Here is a 19,894-nt window from a genome sequence, read left to right on the forward strand (position 1 = left end):
CAACCATTCTGAAAATACTCTTTGATCACTCTTCTGCATATCTTGCCACGATGTCTCTGGTATTTTTCTTTCAAAGGGTTCTCTTTTGAAGAAAGTGTTTGAAGAGAGAACTGAGGCATAGTGGGCATCCTTGATAAGACTGAGACTGAATCCTACATCACAAGACTGTGTTCCCGCTGCACAGTCAAATCTTTCATCAGAACATAACTAGAGCATCTGAAGATTGAGCCATCAAAGCTAACAAACTCATCTTGCTTCTGTCTCACACTGACTCACACAGAAGTGCTGGCTTTTATTTGTATGTTCAAATGAATGATTAAACACGAATATTGATCTTTTACATAGTTAATATTTGTTCGTATACACTTTAAATAATGAAAGACACCTTAATAATAACAAAAACTACTACTTACTAAAATGATAATGATATCAGAAACACCAGTTTGAATCCTGCTTATGACATTTTCTGATCCCGCTTTTTCTACACTCATCGCAATGTATTTAGAAAAAGGGCCAAAAAAACCTTAATGATCAGGACATTAAAAAATACAGTGTTTTTGTATTTGACATTTCTGTACTTATTCGATTTGCATTATTAGCTTATGTTTGAATGCTAACAATAACAATAATAAAAATAAAATAGACATAATAATGTAGTTCAATAAATAATAAACAAAATAATACAAAAATGCCTATAAATTCAGCGATTTTGAATGTTTTTTGTTTTGTTTTAAAGGTAGTCTGAACAATTATCTCAGCAAAATATTTTCTGTTGCCCTATATATTTTTCCTGGTTGAGTAAAGATAATTTAAACAATGGTCCACCTAATATTAAAAACTACACTGTAAAAAAACATGATAAATAAGTTATGACAACACGTTTTTACAACGCTTTAACTCATTAAAATAAGTTAAGCAATTTAAAAAAAAAGTTATACAAGATTCAACTCCTTTTTTAAAGTCAGTTTAATGTAATTTAAGTTGAAATAACTTAAACATCCAAGTTGATTGTACTTAAAAATTTAAGCCAACTTTTATTTTATTTTTTACAGTGTATGGTGTCACACTATGTTACCAACTAAATAATAAAAATGATAAAACCAAATTATAAATCTGATCCCATATAATTTATCGATTTTAGAATATATTTTTTTGCTGTTATAATATTACGATTTTTTGTTCCAGAGTGTGTGGTACAGTGTCCAGTCCATTTCCTTCAAAGCATCAAAGGCTCTGTTTGAGGACCCTGAAGGCTTCCTGTATGCTCTGATAATCAATTTAGAGCACTAAGCTAACCTATCTGCTTCCTGACTTTAATTAGAACGGCTGAAAGCAGCCCTGCCTGCAAGATTTACACACACAGCTCTATCAAAGGCCACTTTGTACTGAGCATACTAAACAACAAAGAAGGGTATCGCCTCAAAGCCAAGAAGCAGACCTCTGCTGCCCTAAGATTAATCCTGCTGTATGGAGTCCTCTTACAAAATGGTATTGTTTTGGATTAGAAGGCAAAACCAGAATTGGGGTTTTAGAGTAGACCAGAATCTGATTAAACTGATTTAAGATTTGGAAGAGTTAGTGTGTAATTATGAGCTTTTTTTATTATCTCATGCCATTGTCTGTCTAATTGACTGCTGATGAAAATCCAAGAGACAATTTCTGTAGGAAAGTATTGACCAACAAAGCCATGCTGCAATGAGGACCTTGAACTTTTCTATCACACTTTAGTATTATGAAACTATAACATCAATCATCAATTCTAGATTCCATGGGAATCAACCTTGTGCCAGATGAAAAAATAAAAATAATAGTTGAACAGGTTGTCATTATCATCAGTTTTGCTTAACAACAAAAATATAAACAAATAAGATGTTTTGCAAAAAAATCATTCATTGCATACACTAACTGTAAAACTCTGGCCAATACCAATAAGCTGATAACTAAGTATGCTTCATGTTATGGTCGATAACCAATAAATGTATTATTAAGAAAGAAAGAAAGAAAGAAAGAAAGAAAGAAAGAAAGAAAGAGAAAGAAAGAAAGAAAGATGAACCACTATAACTTTTATGCTACAATTAAATTTAGGTATACAAAGTCACCATTAAGTTACAAGTCTTTTCTTCCATATTGTGACTTATATCCAAGAAAACAGCTGCTTGAACAAGAAAAGATGTGGAATGACTTGATTTTGTCCATGGGGAATTGATTGGATTGTTGTCTTTGTTATCACGGTGATTGACCGGTTGTCCCACCCTAACACCTAAACACATCATCAGAGAATATAGCTGCAAGTAGTAGGGGATGTTATTTTTATTATAAATAAGTGCAAATGACATTCACAGTTAAATAATTTATAATAAATGCTGCAATATTCTATAACAAAATATGAATGGTCAGTTTTGATTCCATCTATCACCATCCCTTTAAGTTACTGCATGATCTAAATCACTAAACAGGAAGTATTATCTGATAAATGCCCAATGTTGGATACTGATGAGGTGCCAATAGTGATTCCCAATTGCAAAGCCCTTCTCACAAATATTTTTGTCCATTTGCAAAATAGAAGATCATTCACCTCCTTACTTTGAAAAGTATCATTTATTTATTCACAATCAAACCAGTCAGATTTACAGAAGTGGGTAGTAAGCTATTGATCATTTCCAGCTAAAGTAATCGTTCACGGCAGGCTGCATTAATAGACCCGCTATACACATATCATAAACATTATGAGGAAGGGCTTTGGAAAAAAAAATTCCGACAGACCCTTAAAACGCAGTAAAACAGTCTCCAGGACGCACACCAGGAACATAAAGAATATGTGCCAATTGTCCTTGAGGACGGTGTGCTTCACTCAGTGCGCGCCCTTCTGCACCATCTGCGTGAAGCGGTTGGTGATTGCGAGCGTCGTGTCGATGAAACGCTCCACGCAGCTGACGAGACAAGTCTCAGTTCGTGAATCCAACTTAGAGCTCGGTTTTTCCATGCACTTATCCCAGCAAACATCTGTAAAGTTGTGAACCTAAGAAAAGAGCGTTAAACACTGTTAAAGCCACCAGACTTGCTAATACTGGTGCTGAATGACAGAAAAGCAGTACTGAAGGTACCTGGGCTTGAAACTGAGCCTTCTGCTGCTCCACCGCAATCAGACGCTGGAGCTCCGCAGATTCCGCGTTTTCAGATAAACTAGCCGACGGCATGTCAAAGCTAGAATTAAAATCAGCCATGGCAAGACTTTACTAACAGATTAATATACACAGGGACATGTGTGAAGGACAAAGATACTGCGCTCGCTGACAGGCATGGACGTAAAGGGAACTACTTCCGCCGCAGAAATATGACGTCATCATGACGAGGTTGAAACAGGGTTGAAATCCTGGTTGAAATTGAAAGAATTCTGGCTTCTTCTTCTCCAAATTAGGTGGTCTGTTTCTCTTTATTTGCAATTACAACATTTTCAAAATCCCTCTGAACTTACCTTGCTTTGAAAAACGAAAGTTGCTTGGTCCTTGGTCTTTGTTATAAGCATAACTTTTCACCCCCGACCCATAGATAATTTGCAACAATTAGCCTATATATTATTTTTAAATAAATCTTTATTTTTTGAAAGATGTTTTTTAGCAGGCATAATAAGAGTTGAACAATTATTAAATCAAGAAATCCATAATGTCCATAAATTTCCAGTGACACCAAGGGAGTTTTCTATTGTTATGGATGCGATTCCCACAGGGTCTAATCAGAGCTAATACCTGAAACAGTATTTTGCGCCTCCTTCTGCTTTTGATTGATTTGATAAGCCTACTACTGCAATTGGGAAACTTTGTTTTGCCCCCATAGTTGTATGTTAATAAAAATGTTAATGTTAATAAAATCTGCTCCTTACTTAAAAAAAAAATATATATAATAATAATTTTGTCCATTGTCACCATACCAATATTGTTTATTGGAATAAACTTTATGCAAGGCCAAACTAATACCAAACTAATATTTATTAGTAAATAAAGTTCAGCAAAGAACTTTCAAAACTTTACACAGATGTAAATCATTTTCTTGTTAAATTTAAAAAGGATATTGATTTGACCTGTTATTTTTGCAATACATTGGCTGAAACCTTGTTTCGGTTATTTTGTCATTTTGCTCATGTAAGGACATTTTGGAAAGATTTGACGATTTATAATTGATAACATCGACCCCACTTTTTATTTGTGTTTAGGAAACATTATATTTGTTTTTTCTAATATCCCCTCATATAAAATGAAAGAATACTATAAATGTAATTTAGATTTTTGCTAAATTTCATATAGGCCTACATAAATATAAGTAGCCTACAGTAAAACCCAACCTTTGTTTTTGGTTCTTAAAAAAGAAATTCAAATCTATATCAAGACTATTTTTCTTTCACATATTAAGAAAGCAATTAAAACTATTTCTGTGAGTCCTTTAATATATTTACATAATGTATAGCCTATACCCCCCTGGCTGTATGTTTTTATATGTAGCCTATGTATTATTGCAGTTCTGACTGTAGCCTACATTGACGTTGTTGGTTTGAAGTTTAATAAAAAAATAATAAAAAAATTCTGGCTTCTTCAACAAAAATCTCTTATCCCCCAAAATGATGTTGAACTTACTTTTAAAAGTTTAAAGTTTTTCGGAAGTATTTCACACAATTGCTCCGTTTGTCATCACTTAAAACAACAACAAAAAACTATACATTATTTTTGTAAAATGTATTTGTTTTTTGCAAAGTGGTGTGGATTGACTTTTCTAATTTTGTAAAAATGAACTTCTGAAACTTCTGTAGCCTATTGGGCAAAAAAATAATAAAAAAAAATACATCAATAATAATAATAATAATAATAAATGTGTATGGTGACTCTTTGAAAAGAGACACTTTTCACAGTAAGTTATTATCTTACTATTCCTTAATTTTACACTATAAATGTACATTTTCAAAGAAAATACCTTTTTTATTTTAAAGAAAACACCTTTTTTTTATTTTAAAGAAAACACCTTTTTTTTATTTTAAAGAAAACTTTGCCATCTATTTCTAATTAGCTCTATTTTCATTTTTATATTATGTGTGTGTATAGGTTTATATTACATTGTGGGGACCAAACGTCCCCACTAGAATAGTAACCATCACCTACATGGGGACCAGGCAGCGGTCCCCACGAGGGAAATGGATTAATTAACATAGCACTAAATGATGGTGTTTTCTTGTTTGTTTGTTTTTTAAATGTAAAAATGCAGAAAGCTTTCTGTGATAGTGATAGGGAATAAAACATTTTTGTGCGTGTTGTTTGACTACTGTCCCCCAGAGCGATAGACGGCGTAAGCGAGTAGTTTTAGTGAAACAACGGACTCATGAGAAAATGACCCGCTGTTAAAGAAACCGCTCGTCACTGATGTGACCTTAGTTAAACAATCATGGCGAGCTTGATTTGTTTGAGCACGGTCTGCCAAAGAGGAATAAGACGTAAGTCACCATTTTAACATTTTATCCGGATTAATTAATATGAGAGTTATATGTTATTTGCACATAAATGCTGTTTGTTGCCATGTTGACAGATTTAGCATCACATAAATTAGTCACGGAGCATTATTATTATTTAAGTTGTTGATATTTGTTCTAGCCTGGCTGTATACTGTAATATACATTTTCAAACGTAAAATATATGCAGCGGTACTTCTCTGCAACACACACCTGTCTCGTGGGCTGGTTGCCTATCAGAAGAAAAGAGATATAGAGCCTTCCCCATTGCCTGCTGGGAGGATCCACGCAGCTTCATCACACTCAAGTGAGCAATGATAACTGATTATTAAATGCATTTCAGTCATTTTCTTACCCATTGGCGAAGCTACGAGTGGGTCCAGGTGGGCCACCCACTTTGAAATGTGGCCCACTCAGTCAAAAGTTGGACATTTTCCAAAGCCTAAGACATAATTTAATAAACAATAATAATTAAAATAAAGTCTTATCACACTATATATCTTTATTTATTTAGTTAAGAATGATTAAATGCACGTTTCCATGGTCAATTACAGGCGATTTCGTAGTTTTCCCTCTCCCCATACAGGACAGTTAACGCTTGACAAAATTAAACATTAACGATTCCTCAGTTTCTGTTAGTCGCGTCCACAATGTTATCTTTACGACGCAAGGTTGTAAAACGTGTAATAGTGATTTGCTCGTTTGAGGAGTTGAATTTGAAAGGGCGAAGCAAATATCGATCAGTTCAAACTTAAGCCTAAATTGAATATCTCGATCCATACTGACTGACTGCTGCAAGAAACCAAGTCTAGCGATTCCTTTAACGCGAACTGACAGAGACACTCGATTATGATGAGTTCATCCATACTGCTGGAAGACATAAGGTAAATACAAAAATTTTCTCACTATTTAGTTTAAAAAGAAAATCTAAAGATTAATTAATTTAATGTTTGTAATGACATACTTGATAGAAGAGCCATTTATTCCGCTTTTAAGCGTGCACTGTAAAAATAATATTGATCAATATATGGCAACATATGTTACTTTAACTATGCAATTTCAACTTTAATAAGTTATACGAGACTCAATTGGATTTTTAAATCAGTTTTAAAGTTGAAATGACTTGTACAGCCAATTTGATTGTACTATATTTAAAGCAGCAACATAACTTACATTTTTAATCTAAAATAAGTGGATTTATTTTATTTTTTTAACAGTGTAGATTTTTATAGGTTGTTGTTTGCTGTTTTGAAACTTTGAATTTGAAACTGTTGCTGTTATATTTTTGAAATAAGGACATTAACATTTAAAACTTAGTTGTATTATAAAAATTACAAGTGAATTTCCTTTTGTGCAAAAATGAAGACACTGTTTCTTGAACTCTCTTACTTTGCATACACAATTGGACGTTAACAGATTAAATGAAATTTTCTAATTGTTTTTTTAGCTGTCTTAAGTTCAAAGGCAGCCTCCAAGCACTGGACAGGTGAACGGGTATTGAGTATAGTTCTGCTAGGCATGGTTCCAGCCGCATACCTGTGTCCTGGTCCGGTAGTGGATTACTCCGTTGCTGCAGCTCTCACACTGCACGGACACTGGTAAGTGCGTGTCACACTCGTGTGTCTGAAAAGTCCTGCTCTATTATGCTTGTTGTATCAGGTGTTTTATTGAAAGTGAACTTTAATTCATCAGTGAGGTCATGTATTTAAATTATGTAAACTCACGTTACACTCTCCAATACGTTTCTCCTTCTGCAGGGGGATTGGTCAAGTTCTTACCGACTATGTCCATGGTGATGCTAAGATCAAGCTGGCTAAAGCTGGTGTTTTTATGCTCTCTACAGCCACATTCTTTGGTCTCTGCTATTTCAATTACCATGATGTTGGCCTCTGTAAGGCAGTGGCCCTGCTCTGGCAAATATAAATATAACTTACTGACTTTGATTTATTGCTGTTTGGGTACTTGAACAGGTACATGCCTTCAGCTTTACAGAAGACAACTTAAGGTCTCTTTACATATGTTACATGTTTGATTTACAATATTTGCAATGATATTTCACAAAGACAATTTAGTTGTTAGCTAAATGAAGAGAAATGTGAAAAAAAAAAATATATATATATTGCTTTGCCGATGACCTGTAATTACTGAGCATTGCCGAGGACCACCCAGGGTTCCCGCAGATCCTTAAAAAGTCTTAAATTGGATTTTTTCAAAAATGTAAGGCCATAAGAAGTCTTAAGTCTTATTTTTACTTTTCAGAGGTCTTACATTTGAGATGACACTTTGACTTAGATGTAGCCTATCTAAATACTTTACCAAATAAAAAATTACCGTTATGTGATTTTTATTATTCTGGATTTTTACTTGTTCACGTGACAATTATAGCCTTATAATTTATATTATAGCCTACTGTCTCCTGCATGCGTGAAAGGAAGAGAGAAGGAGAAGAAAATTGGTAAATGTAAGTCCAAATGTAAGTTTATTCTTTATGGGTGCGTGATATGTATTATATTGTAATTATTGTTTTAACAATATGCGAGGTGACATCAAGTATGTCACTTGTACTTTAACTGTGTGATGTATGCAGTTATATGCCCCCAAAATTCAAGATACACGGGCATTTTTGCCCAAATATCAGCATGATTGCAAAAGTGATATTTATGTTATACAACAGTTAAATGAACAATAAGTTAACATTGTGATTTACATTTTTGCAAACATTGAATATGAATAATGTGAATGTCTTTGTAAGTCAGCTGTCTAAACCAGCCATGGTACCAGCACAAAAACACATTCAGCAAAATATCATCTTATTATTGTTATCAACAAAATCTTTGAAAATATCGAGATACATGTTTTTGTCAGTATTGCACACCTCTAATGTACAGTATTCATTTTTATTTCTTCAAGTCTTAAAAAAAACTTAACTTTGACTTTAAAAAATGTGCAGAAACCATGCCACCATGGTTGTTGATAATTGATTTTTCTTTTTGGTATATGAGTATGTGTGTGTTTAGGACAAATCTCTATGGTTTGTTAGTTAGTATTTATTATTTCAGCAGGTCTCCAGCAGAGGTCAATGTTTTTCAGTTTTATTGGGAATGTGTGATCGTAATCACATTGTCTGTTTAGGTCACATCTGTTTACAATATGCATTAAAACCAAGAACTTTACTTGTGTATACATTTGTGTATTTGTTACTTGAAGCATGATAATATAGTCCTCTTAAAATGTTAAATGTATTAAAATGCTGTAACTTGAGCAAATTCACGATCAGATTATTGTACAGTGAATAAACTGCTAAGATTCATTACTGCTTTTATTTTATTTATTTTTCTGAATAGCTTTTTAAGTTGATTCATGGTTGGAGTTTACTAACCCCAACTGTTAAAAGAAAAAGAAATCATCTTGTTAAACTTATAATGCTAAATTATTGGACTCTCTCACTGTTCCTTTAGCAGTGGGAATCAGCAGGGATTTGCCGGTGCACTACAAATATATGATACAATAAAAATTCAAATAGATATATTTTTTGAGTTTGATATTTGACCAAAATCTTATTTACTTGGCACCAAATATGTTTTGTAAGATTGATTTGAAAGTATTTGAACACCCCTCTGCAACGCCAGCAGGACCTTTATATTTTCACAGAATACAAATAAAAGGTAAATAATGATTCCAGACTGCTGTGGACTTGCATTTAGTAGTCAAAGTTCTTTGGTTAGTTTGGATGCATTTAACCAGAAAGCTATACAAATAACCTTTTTATATGTTCAATGCATATGGTTAAATGCATAAATCTGGTTAAATTCATATACAACATATATCTATGTTGTATATATATAGAGCCATTATAAGACATGTAACAAATGAAATGATAATGACACCATCACCTGCCAACAGTCGCAGAGTAAAAAGTAATAAACAAAAAACAAACAATATAAGCACTAAGACTTGAGTGAATGAACTTCTATCCATTTCAAAGTCAAATTCCTTGTAAGATCAATCTTACCTCCTATTTTTGTATTCTGATTATAATGAAATACTTGTAATACTTTCTAAAGAAGGCTAAGAGAAACCTGGCCTCTGCATCATATGGTCAAAAATATAAAAATATCACAAAGTCTCCTATAATCTTTGATTTGACAGACATTCACTGCAACTATCTTGTCATTATAAACATGAAAAATGGACTTTCATAAGAATGTTGTGCATAGTAATACTTAAGTCTCAAAACAATGAATCAGTTGAAGGTATAAGAAAACAGTGAGCCAAAGAATGATATGACCAGGAAGTGAATGAGTTTATTGAGATTAAAGTGCACGTAAAGTGGGTCATACTGCTCCGTCGAGTGTAAATAAGAATTTTAAGCTGACGGCATTCTCTTGTATTTGCATTAATCATGCCAACAAGTGTGCTTAAAATGCATTTAGGACTAGCAAAGGTAAGCTTTTATTATTGATTATCTCTGCATTTTATCATAACTTTGTTTGTTGTTGTAACCAAGAGCTGTGACAATTTAGCTTATGTTGCCAACTAAACTGAGATCCAGACAAATGTTCAACACAAGACAGTATATGTAACACAAAGATAATAGATAAGTATAAAACATTTACCACTTGCATCTAGCATTGCTTGTATGTAAATAGTGATTGAAAGTAAAAGTAAAACATCTGTTGAATGTAAAACAAAAACCACTAGACCAGTTGAGGGATTTGGTTTTTGTTGCTCTCAGTCTGAACCAAACTTTCACAGTATTTAGCTTATTGTAACAAGTGGCTAATGTCATTATTTGTATTGATTGTTTTAATGACATTAAATATTTACATAATTATAAATAACCACAACAACTATGATGTGTTGCACATGGTTGCATAATGCTTAATGACAAATTTTCATCTCTAATGTGAACAATGCATATGAACCCTGTACCATATGCACTTTTGCATGGAATAATGCAAAGCAAATTTCTCCTAATGATAAATTTAACCGTTTAAGTGCATTTTGTAGTGTTATCCAAGTCCTCTCATAAACACTGTTCAGCCTTGTCGTTTCTCTCACACACTGCCCTCCCCTCCCCCGCTGTCACGTAATCGTGTGATGTAACAGCTGGCAAAAGATCAGACTTGCATAAAGAAAGCTTGTCTCCTCCCTTCTGCGTGCACATCGTTTTTATTGCCCTTTACAATTTGTCGTACACTCTTCTTCATCCTCTGTTCTGATCAAGGGTGCAGCCTCACATCTCTACAGGATGTCCTATAGAAAGCCTAAACAAATTGGTAAGAATGAGAGCTCTTCTGCACGGATGCACATCTGCAAGTTTAACTTTCTGTTGTACACTAATGCACAGGCTTTGCGATTGTTCGCATTTGTGGGTGGGTGAAGCAATGCAGTGTATGAGGGCAGTGCACATGCCTGTGTATTCATATGAGAGAGGGTGATATACTTTGAGTCTGAGTGTTATCATATGTTTAAATTTAGCTGCAGTCACAGCTTACTTATGAATACCTTAATTTAACTTTGACTTCTCTGAAAGAAATGTCTGTGCATGTCCATGTAGTTGCTTCATTATTTATGCATTAGTGTATCAGTATCCCCGTACATGTGAGTGTGTAGAGAGGGACTGTTTTTCTAAAGGTAATACTTCTCTTTGTAATATCGCTGACTCTCTGCCATTTCAACTCTGTCATTTGTTGTCTTCAATCCTTTGTTCTTTTAGCTGACCCAAATAGTGATGGTTAGAGCAAAGTTGTATGTCTGCAAATCTGTTATTTACTACGGCTAATTTAACATAACTCAGGCTTGCAGTTTAGATTGCTGATATAAAAGTGACAGTACTCTTTATAAAATGACATTGTATTACCATTATCATGATTTTAGATCCTTTGTATTCATAAGTGCATCTTTATAACTTTTATCTATTGTTCATTATTTTTATGAACAGTTTCTGTTCTGTCAACTTGCCATATAATCAGATTTTGTATATCATGTAAATCATTTGTGATTTTTACAGCTGCTGCTCAGAGAACATACTTCACAAAAGTACATGGGCTGCCAAGCATCAGTCCCTTGGTAAGTTCTGTAGAGGAGACACCTGAGCCCATCCCCACCACGGTCAAGGGCACCATCCCAACCTGGATCCGTGGGAGTCTGCTGCGGAATGGTCCAGGAAAGTTTGAGTTTGGGAATCAGCAGTGAGTATGGCTATTCTACTGTTAATATATGGTGATTTATTTTTATCTTACAAGAACATCACTGGAATGTAAGGAATAGTAAAAGAAATTAACTACTCTGTTTGGTTAGCAGTTAGTAATTGGCTATACAGCTAATGACATTTTGAAAGGTGTAATTCAATAATTTGGGATATGCCGTGGTGGAGGTATAGTGACCAAACTAGGGACAACTAATGAAACCTTTCACACAAGGCTGTTATTCTAAATTTCGATTTGTGATTTGTTTGATCACAATAATGTCTTTCAAACTCTAACATGCATATTCAGGTGCACTCTTGCTCACCTCAATTTTTCCTCAGCTATAACCACTGGTTTGATGGCATGGCCTTGATGCATCGCTTTCGGATCGAGGACGGTCAGGTGACATACAGAAGCCGTTTTTTGAGCAGCGACTCGTATAAGCAGAACAGTGAGAGGAACCGCATTATGGTGTCAGAGTTTGGCACTTTGGCTTTACCTGATCCCTGCAAGAACATTTTTCAGCGCTTCCTGTCCAGATTTGAGATGATAAGTACGTATAGATGTTGAATATGTGTGTGAATGATAGTAAGGAGGTTAGCTGTGCTGGCTGGTGAAACGGATCTCAATCAGTTTAGAAAATGTAAACATCATGAACAGCTGTCTGCTTTAAACAGGTTACAAAAAGCTCTTTCTGTTTCTGAAAGAGTAAAGAGGCATGAGAGCCTTGCTCAAGAGGACATGAGTGGTCAGTGGAAGCGTCCAAGTGTGTCTAAAGTGTGTCCTAGACAAACAACTCTATGTCTGTAATCATGAGAACACATTTAAATCAGATACCATAAGCACTCAATTAGGATGAACTAAAGTGACAAGACTACTAAAGTGTTGAGATGGAGCTGGCAGAATGTTCTGGACACTATAACTGAGATAATTATCAATTAAATATGGGTCTTTTAAAATAAAATATTGCACAACCATCTTTAAGATCAATGCCTTAAGAAATTAATAAGCAAAACCCACCACTGGATGGAGAAAAAAAATCCATTAAGCTCTCAGTGTGACTTAATGCCATCATGAGGTTTGCATTTGGATAAGTGGGTTACACAACTAAAATCAATATGAAAAGAAATATACTGTAAATAAAAATGTCTGTAAAAACTATTTCATCATTTTAAACCAGTAGTTCTTATCCAGGGGGCTGGGGCCCATAGGGGGCCTCATCAGACTTTTTTTAAGAGGGCTGACTTAAAAGTGTTTGAATAATAAACTATTATTGTTATCTCGAATCTAATTTAAACTGGAATCTAAATTAAAATGCAAAAAATCAAGGTGAAACTGAAATCATTTTGAAATCATTTCCCCTGCAATAAATATTGTTTTTATTGAATAATATACAGTTCTTGAAACTTTTGTAAATGCTAAATTAATTGTAGTTAATTTAAAGGTACACTATGTACCTTTTAGTCTTCTAACAGTAAAAAAATCAAAACCCGCATGCATTTTGCGGAAGAATATTGTTTTGGTTGTGCTTCGGCTCTGCGTGATTTATTTGGGTCTTTTTCATGACTAAAAAAACGAGAGAGAGATTATCTGCTCATTAAGAGACATAACCTGTTTGGATGGAAAGGATCTCTAGTTGACTAGCTGAATACGTTATTGTACCCATTAATAGACACGGTAAAGTAAATTCCAGCACAGCAATACAACAACCCATAATACAATAGATAATGCTTTGATTAACTCTGTCAGAAAGCTAGTTCATATGGCATAAAATACCATACTCGCCTGTTGAGTGATAAAACGCCATCTCCGTGTCACTTTTACAACATTTCAAATCCCTCGGTTCTCGTCAAGCCAAGCCAATGTTGATTCTCGCTGTATTACTAGCTCTGTCACGCTCTCTTTTCACTAGCAGACTCTCCTCTGTTCAGTGTTTTTTTTAAAACGGTTGATTCCATGGAGGTTCAAGATTTAGCGTGCTCCATGTCAACCTTTCTCGCTCGTTGTTACAAACAACTAACCACCACTACACCATGCACGAGACATGCACGCGTCAAAGTTGTCGAATTTGCCGGAGCAACTTTTGTCTATTTACGTGTAAAATGAGACACGCATGGGCAAATTATGTATTTCCCGCAAAAACCATCCTGTCAGGTCTAAAATATAAACACCTAGAATAGGCTTACCATAGTGAATCAGGGTAAGACAAAAATACCTAAATAACCTAACCTAAATAACTAAATGTATTGACTTATTCAAAAAGAAAATTGATGATGATATGAGGCATTTTGATGATGTATAGCCTACACCTTTTGATGATATAGTGTCTGAAAAAAGTCTGAAAACAAGCAGCTTTGTCAAAATTACATAAGAAATACCTTCGAATATTAGGGTCCTTTGAGTCAAAAAGGTTAAGGTTTTAAATCCATTGCCACCTCAAAGTCCAAAAATAAATAAAAGGTAATTTTCTCTCTCTAATTCCAGAGCCAACAGATAATGCCAGCGTCAACTTTGTTAAATACAAGGGTGACTATTACGTCAGCACAGAGACAAACTACATGCACAGAGTGGATCCAGATACTCTAAAGTCCAAACAGAAGGTATGACGAATAACCAGCTTTTAGTCACCAACCTAGACCAACAACCAGTTATGTCTAATTTAGGAAGGATGAATTTTTGTAGGTGGACTGGAGCAAGTTCATCGCTGTGAACGGTGCTACTGCTCATCCACACATTGATCCAGATGGCACGGCTTACAACATGGGCAACTCATACCGAAACAAAGGTTAGGATCTGGTCTTCTCCTTTTATACTGACCGATCTTTAGGAGGCATGATGTTGTGCTGTGATGTGTTTTATAGGGGCTCTCTATAACATCATCAGGGTGCCCCCAGAAAGAGACAGTTCAACAGATACTCTAGAGGGAGCCAAGATAGTATGCTCTATCGCCCCTCATGACAAATCCAAACCCTCTTATTATCACAGCTTTGGTGAGTGAAGAAGAAAATCTGTCATGTTTATTATGTTCAGATCTCCTAGACAGACAGGTAGTCATTCAACAATGACTATCATGTGTCATTTTATTGCACATCCACTGTATGTTCTTAAAGTCATGTGTCATTTTATTGCTAGGCACTCTGAATGGTGTAATCATATAGTATGAATGGAGTGATCATATGAATGTGCAGCACTGAAAAAAACATTTTATTTTCCTGAACCTTTCAGGCATGTCAGAGAACTATGTAGTGTTCATCGAGCAGCCCATTAAGATGGATCTGTTTAAGATAGTGACTGGTAAACTAAGGGGGAAATCCATAAATGAGGGTATTTACTGGGACCCCAACCAGGAAACCATTTTCCACCTTATTGACAAACAAACTGGAAAGGTGAGGCAACACAGAGGCACAATGAGGTTATTCTATATTTGTTCACTGATTGTGCTTCATATGGTTCAACGAAATCTGATGAGGACATAAATACATTATCAGATTATATTTAAGGGAAAAAAATAATTAAAGATTTCTTAACAATTTAGCCAACTACTCAGTATCTCTCTTTGCAGGAAATGCCAGTGAAGTATTACACCAAGGCCTTGTCCACCTTCCATCAGATCAATGCTTTTGAGCAGGATGGATTCCTCATGCTAGACATGTGCTGCTCCGACGACGGCCAGGCCATAAACAACTTCCTCGTCCAGAACCTGCGTCAATCAGGAGAGGCACTGGATGAGGTTATGTTCGTCCTTAAACTCTCTTTCTCTGTCTATTTTAACTCTAATCCTACTAATAATTATTGTTATTATAGCATAAATTACATTCTGTCAGTCCTGTCGCTCTCTCTCTCTCAGATGTATTACACCATCTGCCAGCAGGTGTATTATTATTATTACAAAAACATTGTTAACAATACTACTGCTATTATTATTAAGTCTATTAGTAGTAGTATTATACAATTTATTATTATTATTATTTTTATTACATAAATGGCTGTCTCATTTGTCCTGCCACTCTCTATTTTTCTGTCAGATGTATAACACCATGTGCCAGCCGCTTCCCCGTCGTTTTGTGCTTCCTCTCAACATCACCAGTGAAACACCACTGGAACAGAATCTCAACACAAGGCCTGACAGCACCGCCACCGCTGTCTGCCGAACTAAAAACCAGGTGTTGTCTTTGTGCTTGTTTTTTCTTCACAGTCCTTCATGGAATTTGGTCTGTAGTATTGTTTGCTTATATTTGCCAGCACACACAGCACAAATCAAAAGTTTGGGGTCAGTATTTTTTATTTAGCAAGGGCACTTAAAATTGATTTAAAGTGACAGTGAATACATTTATAATATTTTGAATTTTCTGTTCCTCAAAGAATGTATCATGGTTTCCACAAAAAATATTAAGCAGCACAGCAATTTTAACACTGTTAATAATAAGAAATGTTTCATATATAAGAATATCATGTGACTATGAGGACTGGAGTAATGGCTGCTAAAAATTCAGCATTTTTACATTTGAAAATATATAAAAAAATACATTTTAAATTGTAATAATTCAGCATTGCTGTTTATTGTATTTTTGATCAAATAAATGCAGCCTCTGTGAGCATAAGAGACTTATTTTGAACAGTAGTGTAACTACAGTATTTAGACCTTCACATTTTGATGTGCTCAAAATAACAGTGATTGATACATGTCACAAAATGTGCATTTGCGTGTTTGCGAGTCTTCAGCTCTTTTAGGACTACATAATGTCTCTCTCACAGGTGTTTTGCACATTTGAGGATCTCCATGGTGAAGACCTTAAAGACTATGGTGGCTTGGAGTTTCCTCATATTAACTATGCCAAATATAACACCAAACCTTATAGATACTACTATGGTTGTGGTTTCCGCCACCTAGTGGGTGACTCCTTAATTAAGATGGATCTGGAGAGCAAAAAGTTCAAGGTGAGATCAAATTATGACCATAGCTGCTAAACTGGGACTATGACTGATACCTACAATGACCAAAAAATCCCAAAATATGTAATATATGACAGCAGTAAAACTTTTCTTGTCCATTTGGCTCACAATGTTAAGAGTGTTTATGTTTGTTAAATGAATTGATTTACAGGTATGGCGCCAACCTGATCTCTACCCATCAGAGCCTGTCTTCATTCCTTCACCCAATGCTGAGGAAGAGGACGATGGAGTCATCCTGTCTGTGATCATCACACCAGTTAAGGTACCCTGAATGTGTGTGTAAAAAAAAAAAAAAAAAAACATTTAAAAAACAAACATGCGTATTTTGTCTAAACTCTAAACCCTTTCTTTCTCTTCTCTTCTCTCTGCAGGATAAGAGTACATTTCTCTTAGTCCTAGATGCCAAAACTTTTGAAGAACTGGGAAGAGCTGAAGTGCCTGTCAACATTCCTTATGGATTCCATGGAGTCTTCAATTCTAGTCCATGAAGCTCTTGGCATCCCTCTAACCAAATAACATCTAATGACAAGTAGCTCTTCAAAATGGCTAATACACCACTCAGCTGCTACTATTACTACTAGCAAGAGACTAACAGAATTTAGTTTTTTACAAAATTTTTCATTTTTTAAAAGAACAACACATACTTTATAGTAACAGTTAGTTGGTAATGTAAGAATTGAGAAATTAGAAAATGCCGGACAGTCTGGTTGAAGAGCGACCAGACCCTGACCCTGGAAAAGACCTCTCTGGAAATTAACATTTGAACTCCCCCTTGTGCACTATCGAGACGAAAGTCTCACCTCCGAGTCATCCTAATCTACATTTCATTCCCTCATCCCTCACGCCCTCTCTCTCATGCTCAGATCACCTGAATTCACCCAAGAAAATATATAGTTTAATGTGAATGATTATCATCGAGTATTGTACATTTTGGTATCATTTGAAATGTCTCAGGGCGACTGGTACAAATGTCTCATTTCCAAATAAGTAAAACAAAAGGTAATAAGGTTTTTAAGAGTTTAGGGATAACTGGCACACAAAGGATGGTGGTCTCCTGGCAAATGGTCTCCCACCCCCAAAAGGTGTCAACTCTGAATGCAAATTTCCATTGTTAGAAGATGTTTCCATGTGAAAGAGGTTCTGTCTATATAATGGAATGCAAAGAGAAGATCGGGGCCTTTTTGTAACTCAAGTTGGCCCATGATGCTAAGACTGACCAAAATTCTTAGCATCATGTATTTTAATGTCGGGTTCGCATCTTTTCTCTTTAATCAAGAGCTTTTGATTTTTTGTATTGATTATCTTTGAATTGATTATGTAATTGGCATGATACATTTACCTGACATAATAAATTGTTATATTTGATTATTCTAACTGACTTTGACATTATTTTCATTAAAGAGTTAAAAAGAATAGTCAAACATTCGCTCACATTTAATGATGCACAGATATAATTAAAACCTTTTCATTTATAGAGTCAGATGAAATAACGAGAAAATACATATTCAAATGTATTGCATTTAATCAAAAAATACTTTGCCTCGAGAAAAGACAGTAACACAGAGAAACCTTCCCCGTATTATTGGAAACCCTCATTGGACCAATAGACGGCCTTACAGTAACACTCTACAATAAGGTTTCATTAGTTAACATTAGTGAACTACATTAGTTAACATGAACTGCACTTCTACAGCATTTATTAATCTTTGTTAATGTTAACATATAGTAATACATTAGTTAATGCAATGTGAACTAACATTAACAAACAAAAAACAGGTGTGTGTTTATCAACTAACGTTAACAAAGATTAACAAATACAGTAACAAATGTTTTTTTTGTGGGTAGTTCATGTTAGTTAACTATTGTTTTATGCATTAACTAATGTTAAAAAAATGAAACCTTATTTTAAAGTGTTACCAGTTAGTTATCTGTGAGAAATTATACCTCAACTAAAATACAAGTTTATTTCGAATGAACAATTTGACTAATTTAATAAAATAAAATAAAAAGACCATTTACTGAAAGAAAATCACACAAACAGTGTACACGTTATTGATTTGGTGTTTAGTAACTTGGCTCACCCAGTCAGTGATGTAATGAGGAGGAAGTAGAATAGATACTTTAATTTCTAAACAGCAGCAGAAGATGCTATTGTTTGTATTTAACAATAAGAATAATAAGATGGGGAGATGCAAACATTGTGTTGTTTCTGGCTTTTGTAGACCTGTCAGAATGTAATATAAGCTTTGCAAAGAGGCGTATGGGGGGGGAAACAGAGTTATCTGAGTTACAGTAGATGGAGTAGCCAGATACGCCACACCCTTATTAAAGGAGAACTCCGGGCAATTTTTAAGTTAATCTCGATCGTTATACCTTTTGTGAGTACTGTCTATAGAAAAAAAAAACGAACCGGATTGGTGCTTGCAACACGGAGCTGCTACAGCTAATGCCCAGAGCTCCCACTCAGCTAAAACGGCAGTTATGGGGGCATATACATAAAGAGTGTCTTTGTGCCTCTTAACAGACACAAAATGCAATTAAAATGTCTGTCCAACATAAACAGGGCCCTTACATGACAACAAGATGCGTTTAGCAACTTAGCCATTGTTTAAATTCACCTAAATAGTGTTTTAGACGGCTAGCTGTAGTCTCGCGCCGAAGTCCCGTAGGAACTCAGTTGTAGCCAGAAAAAGGTACATGCAGCGCGCTGCTCAGTTGTTCGTGCTCAGGGATGATGAGAGAAGACTCAGAGACCCTTTTCTTTACTTTTGTGTGCGTTTTATGAAAAGCAAGTACGTTTTTACTACTGTTGCATGTTTGTACTGCGTTGTGATGAATGTTGTGAAATTTATGTATGTTCATGCAAACTAGTTTTATTTGTTGAACTGCGTGACTAATTAGTGTAGTCATGATGCCAGAGCGTGCTGTAATATGCGACATGTTTCCTGTGTGCAATAATTAGCCTTATATATGTCGATTTAGACCTTATTTGTGTTAGTTATTTAGAGATATGCTTCTGCGTTCGAGTGCAGTGCATTTACTGTTTATTTGGTGCTACCTGCATCGAGTGTAATAGTGATACAGTGTCATGCTGCATAGCCACTTAAAGGTGCAGCAGTATAGATATTAAAGGGCATATAGTGACATATTTTGTTGCACTGTATTAACGTCAATTATTATTTTCTGTACTGTACTGTTGTGAATGATGACAATGAGCATAGTATAGTATTCCTTTATTTGTTTATTAATCAGTTATTAT

General features: G+C 34.9%; 2 protein-coding genes across 2 annotated transcripts; one reads left to right on the forward strand and one right to left on the reverse strand.

The window, feature by feature from the left end:
* Positions 1-2,579: 2,579 nt before the first annotated feature.
* timm8b (translocase of inner mitochondrial membrane 8 homolog B (yeast)) lies at positions 2,580-3,324 on the reverse strand. The gene is made up of 2 exons (XM_082169280.1): positions 3,105-3,324; positions 2,580-3,019 (listed from the first exon to the last, which is right to left on the reverse strand). The coding sequence occupies exons 1-2, from the start codon at positions 3,222-3,224 to the stop codon at positions 2,852-2,854; spliced, it is 288 nt and encodes a 95-aa protein (XP_082025406.1). The 5' UTR covers positions 3,225-3,324; the 3' UTR covers positions 2,580-2,851.
* A 2,012-nt stretch (positions 3,325-5,336) lies between these two features.
* Positions 5,337-18,009, forward strand: bco2a (beta-carotene oxygenase 2a). The gene is made up of 13 exons (XM_082169398.1): positions 5,337-5,476; positions 5,682-5,798; positions 11,505-11,685; positions 12,024-12,235; positions 14,167-14,282; positions 14,365-14,467; positions 14,544-14,672; positions 14,908-15,068; positions 15,245-15,412; positions 15,708-15,845; positions 16,438-16,620; positions 16,787-16,897; positions 17,007-18,009. The coding sequence occupies exons 1-13, from the start codon at positions 5,428-5,430 to the stop codon at positions 17,121-17,123; spliced, it is 1,785 nt and encodes a 594-aa protein (XP_082025524.1). The 5' UTR covers positions 5,337-5,427; the 3' UTR covers positions 17,124-18,009.
* Positions 18,010-19,894: the final 1,885 nt, after the last annotated feature.

Source organism: Leuciscus leuciscus (genome assembly GCF_965113295.1).
Source record: "Leuciscus leuciscus genome assembly, chromosome: 5".
Lineage (NCBI taxonomy): Eukaryota > Metazoa > Chordata > Actinopteri > Cypriniformes > Leuciscidae > Leuciscus > Leuciscus leuciscus.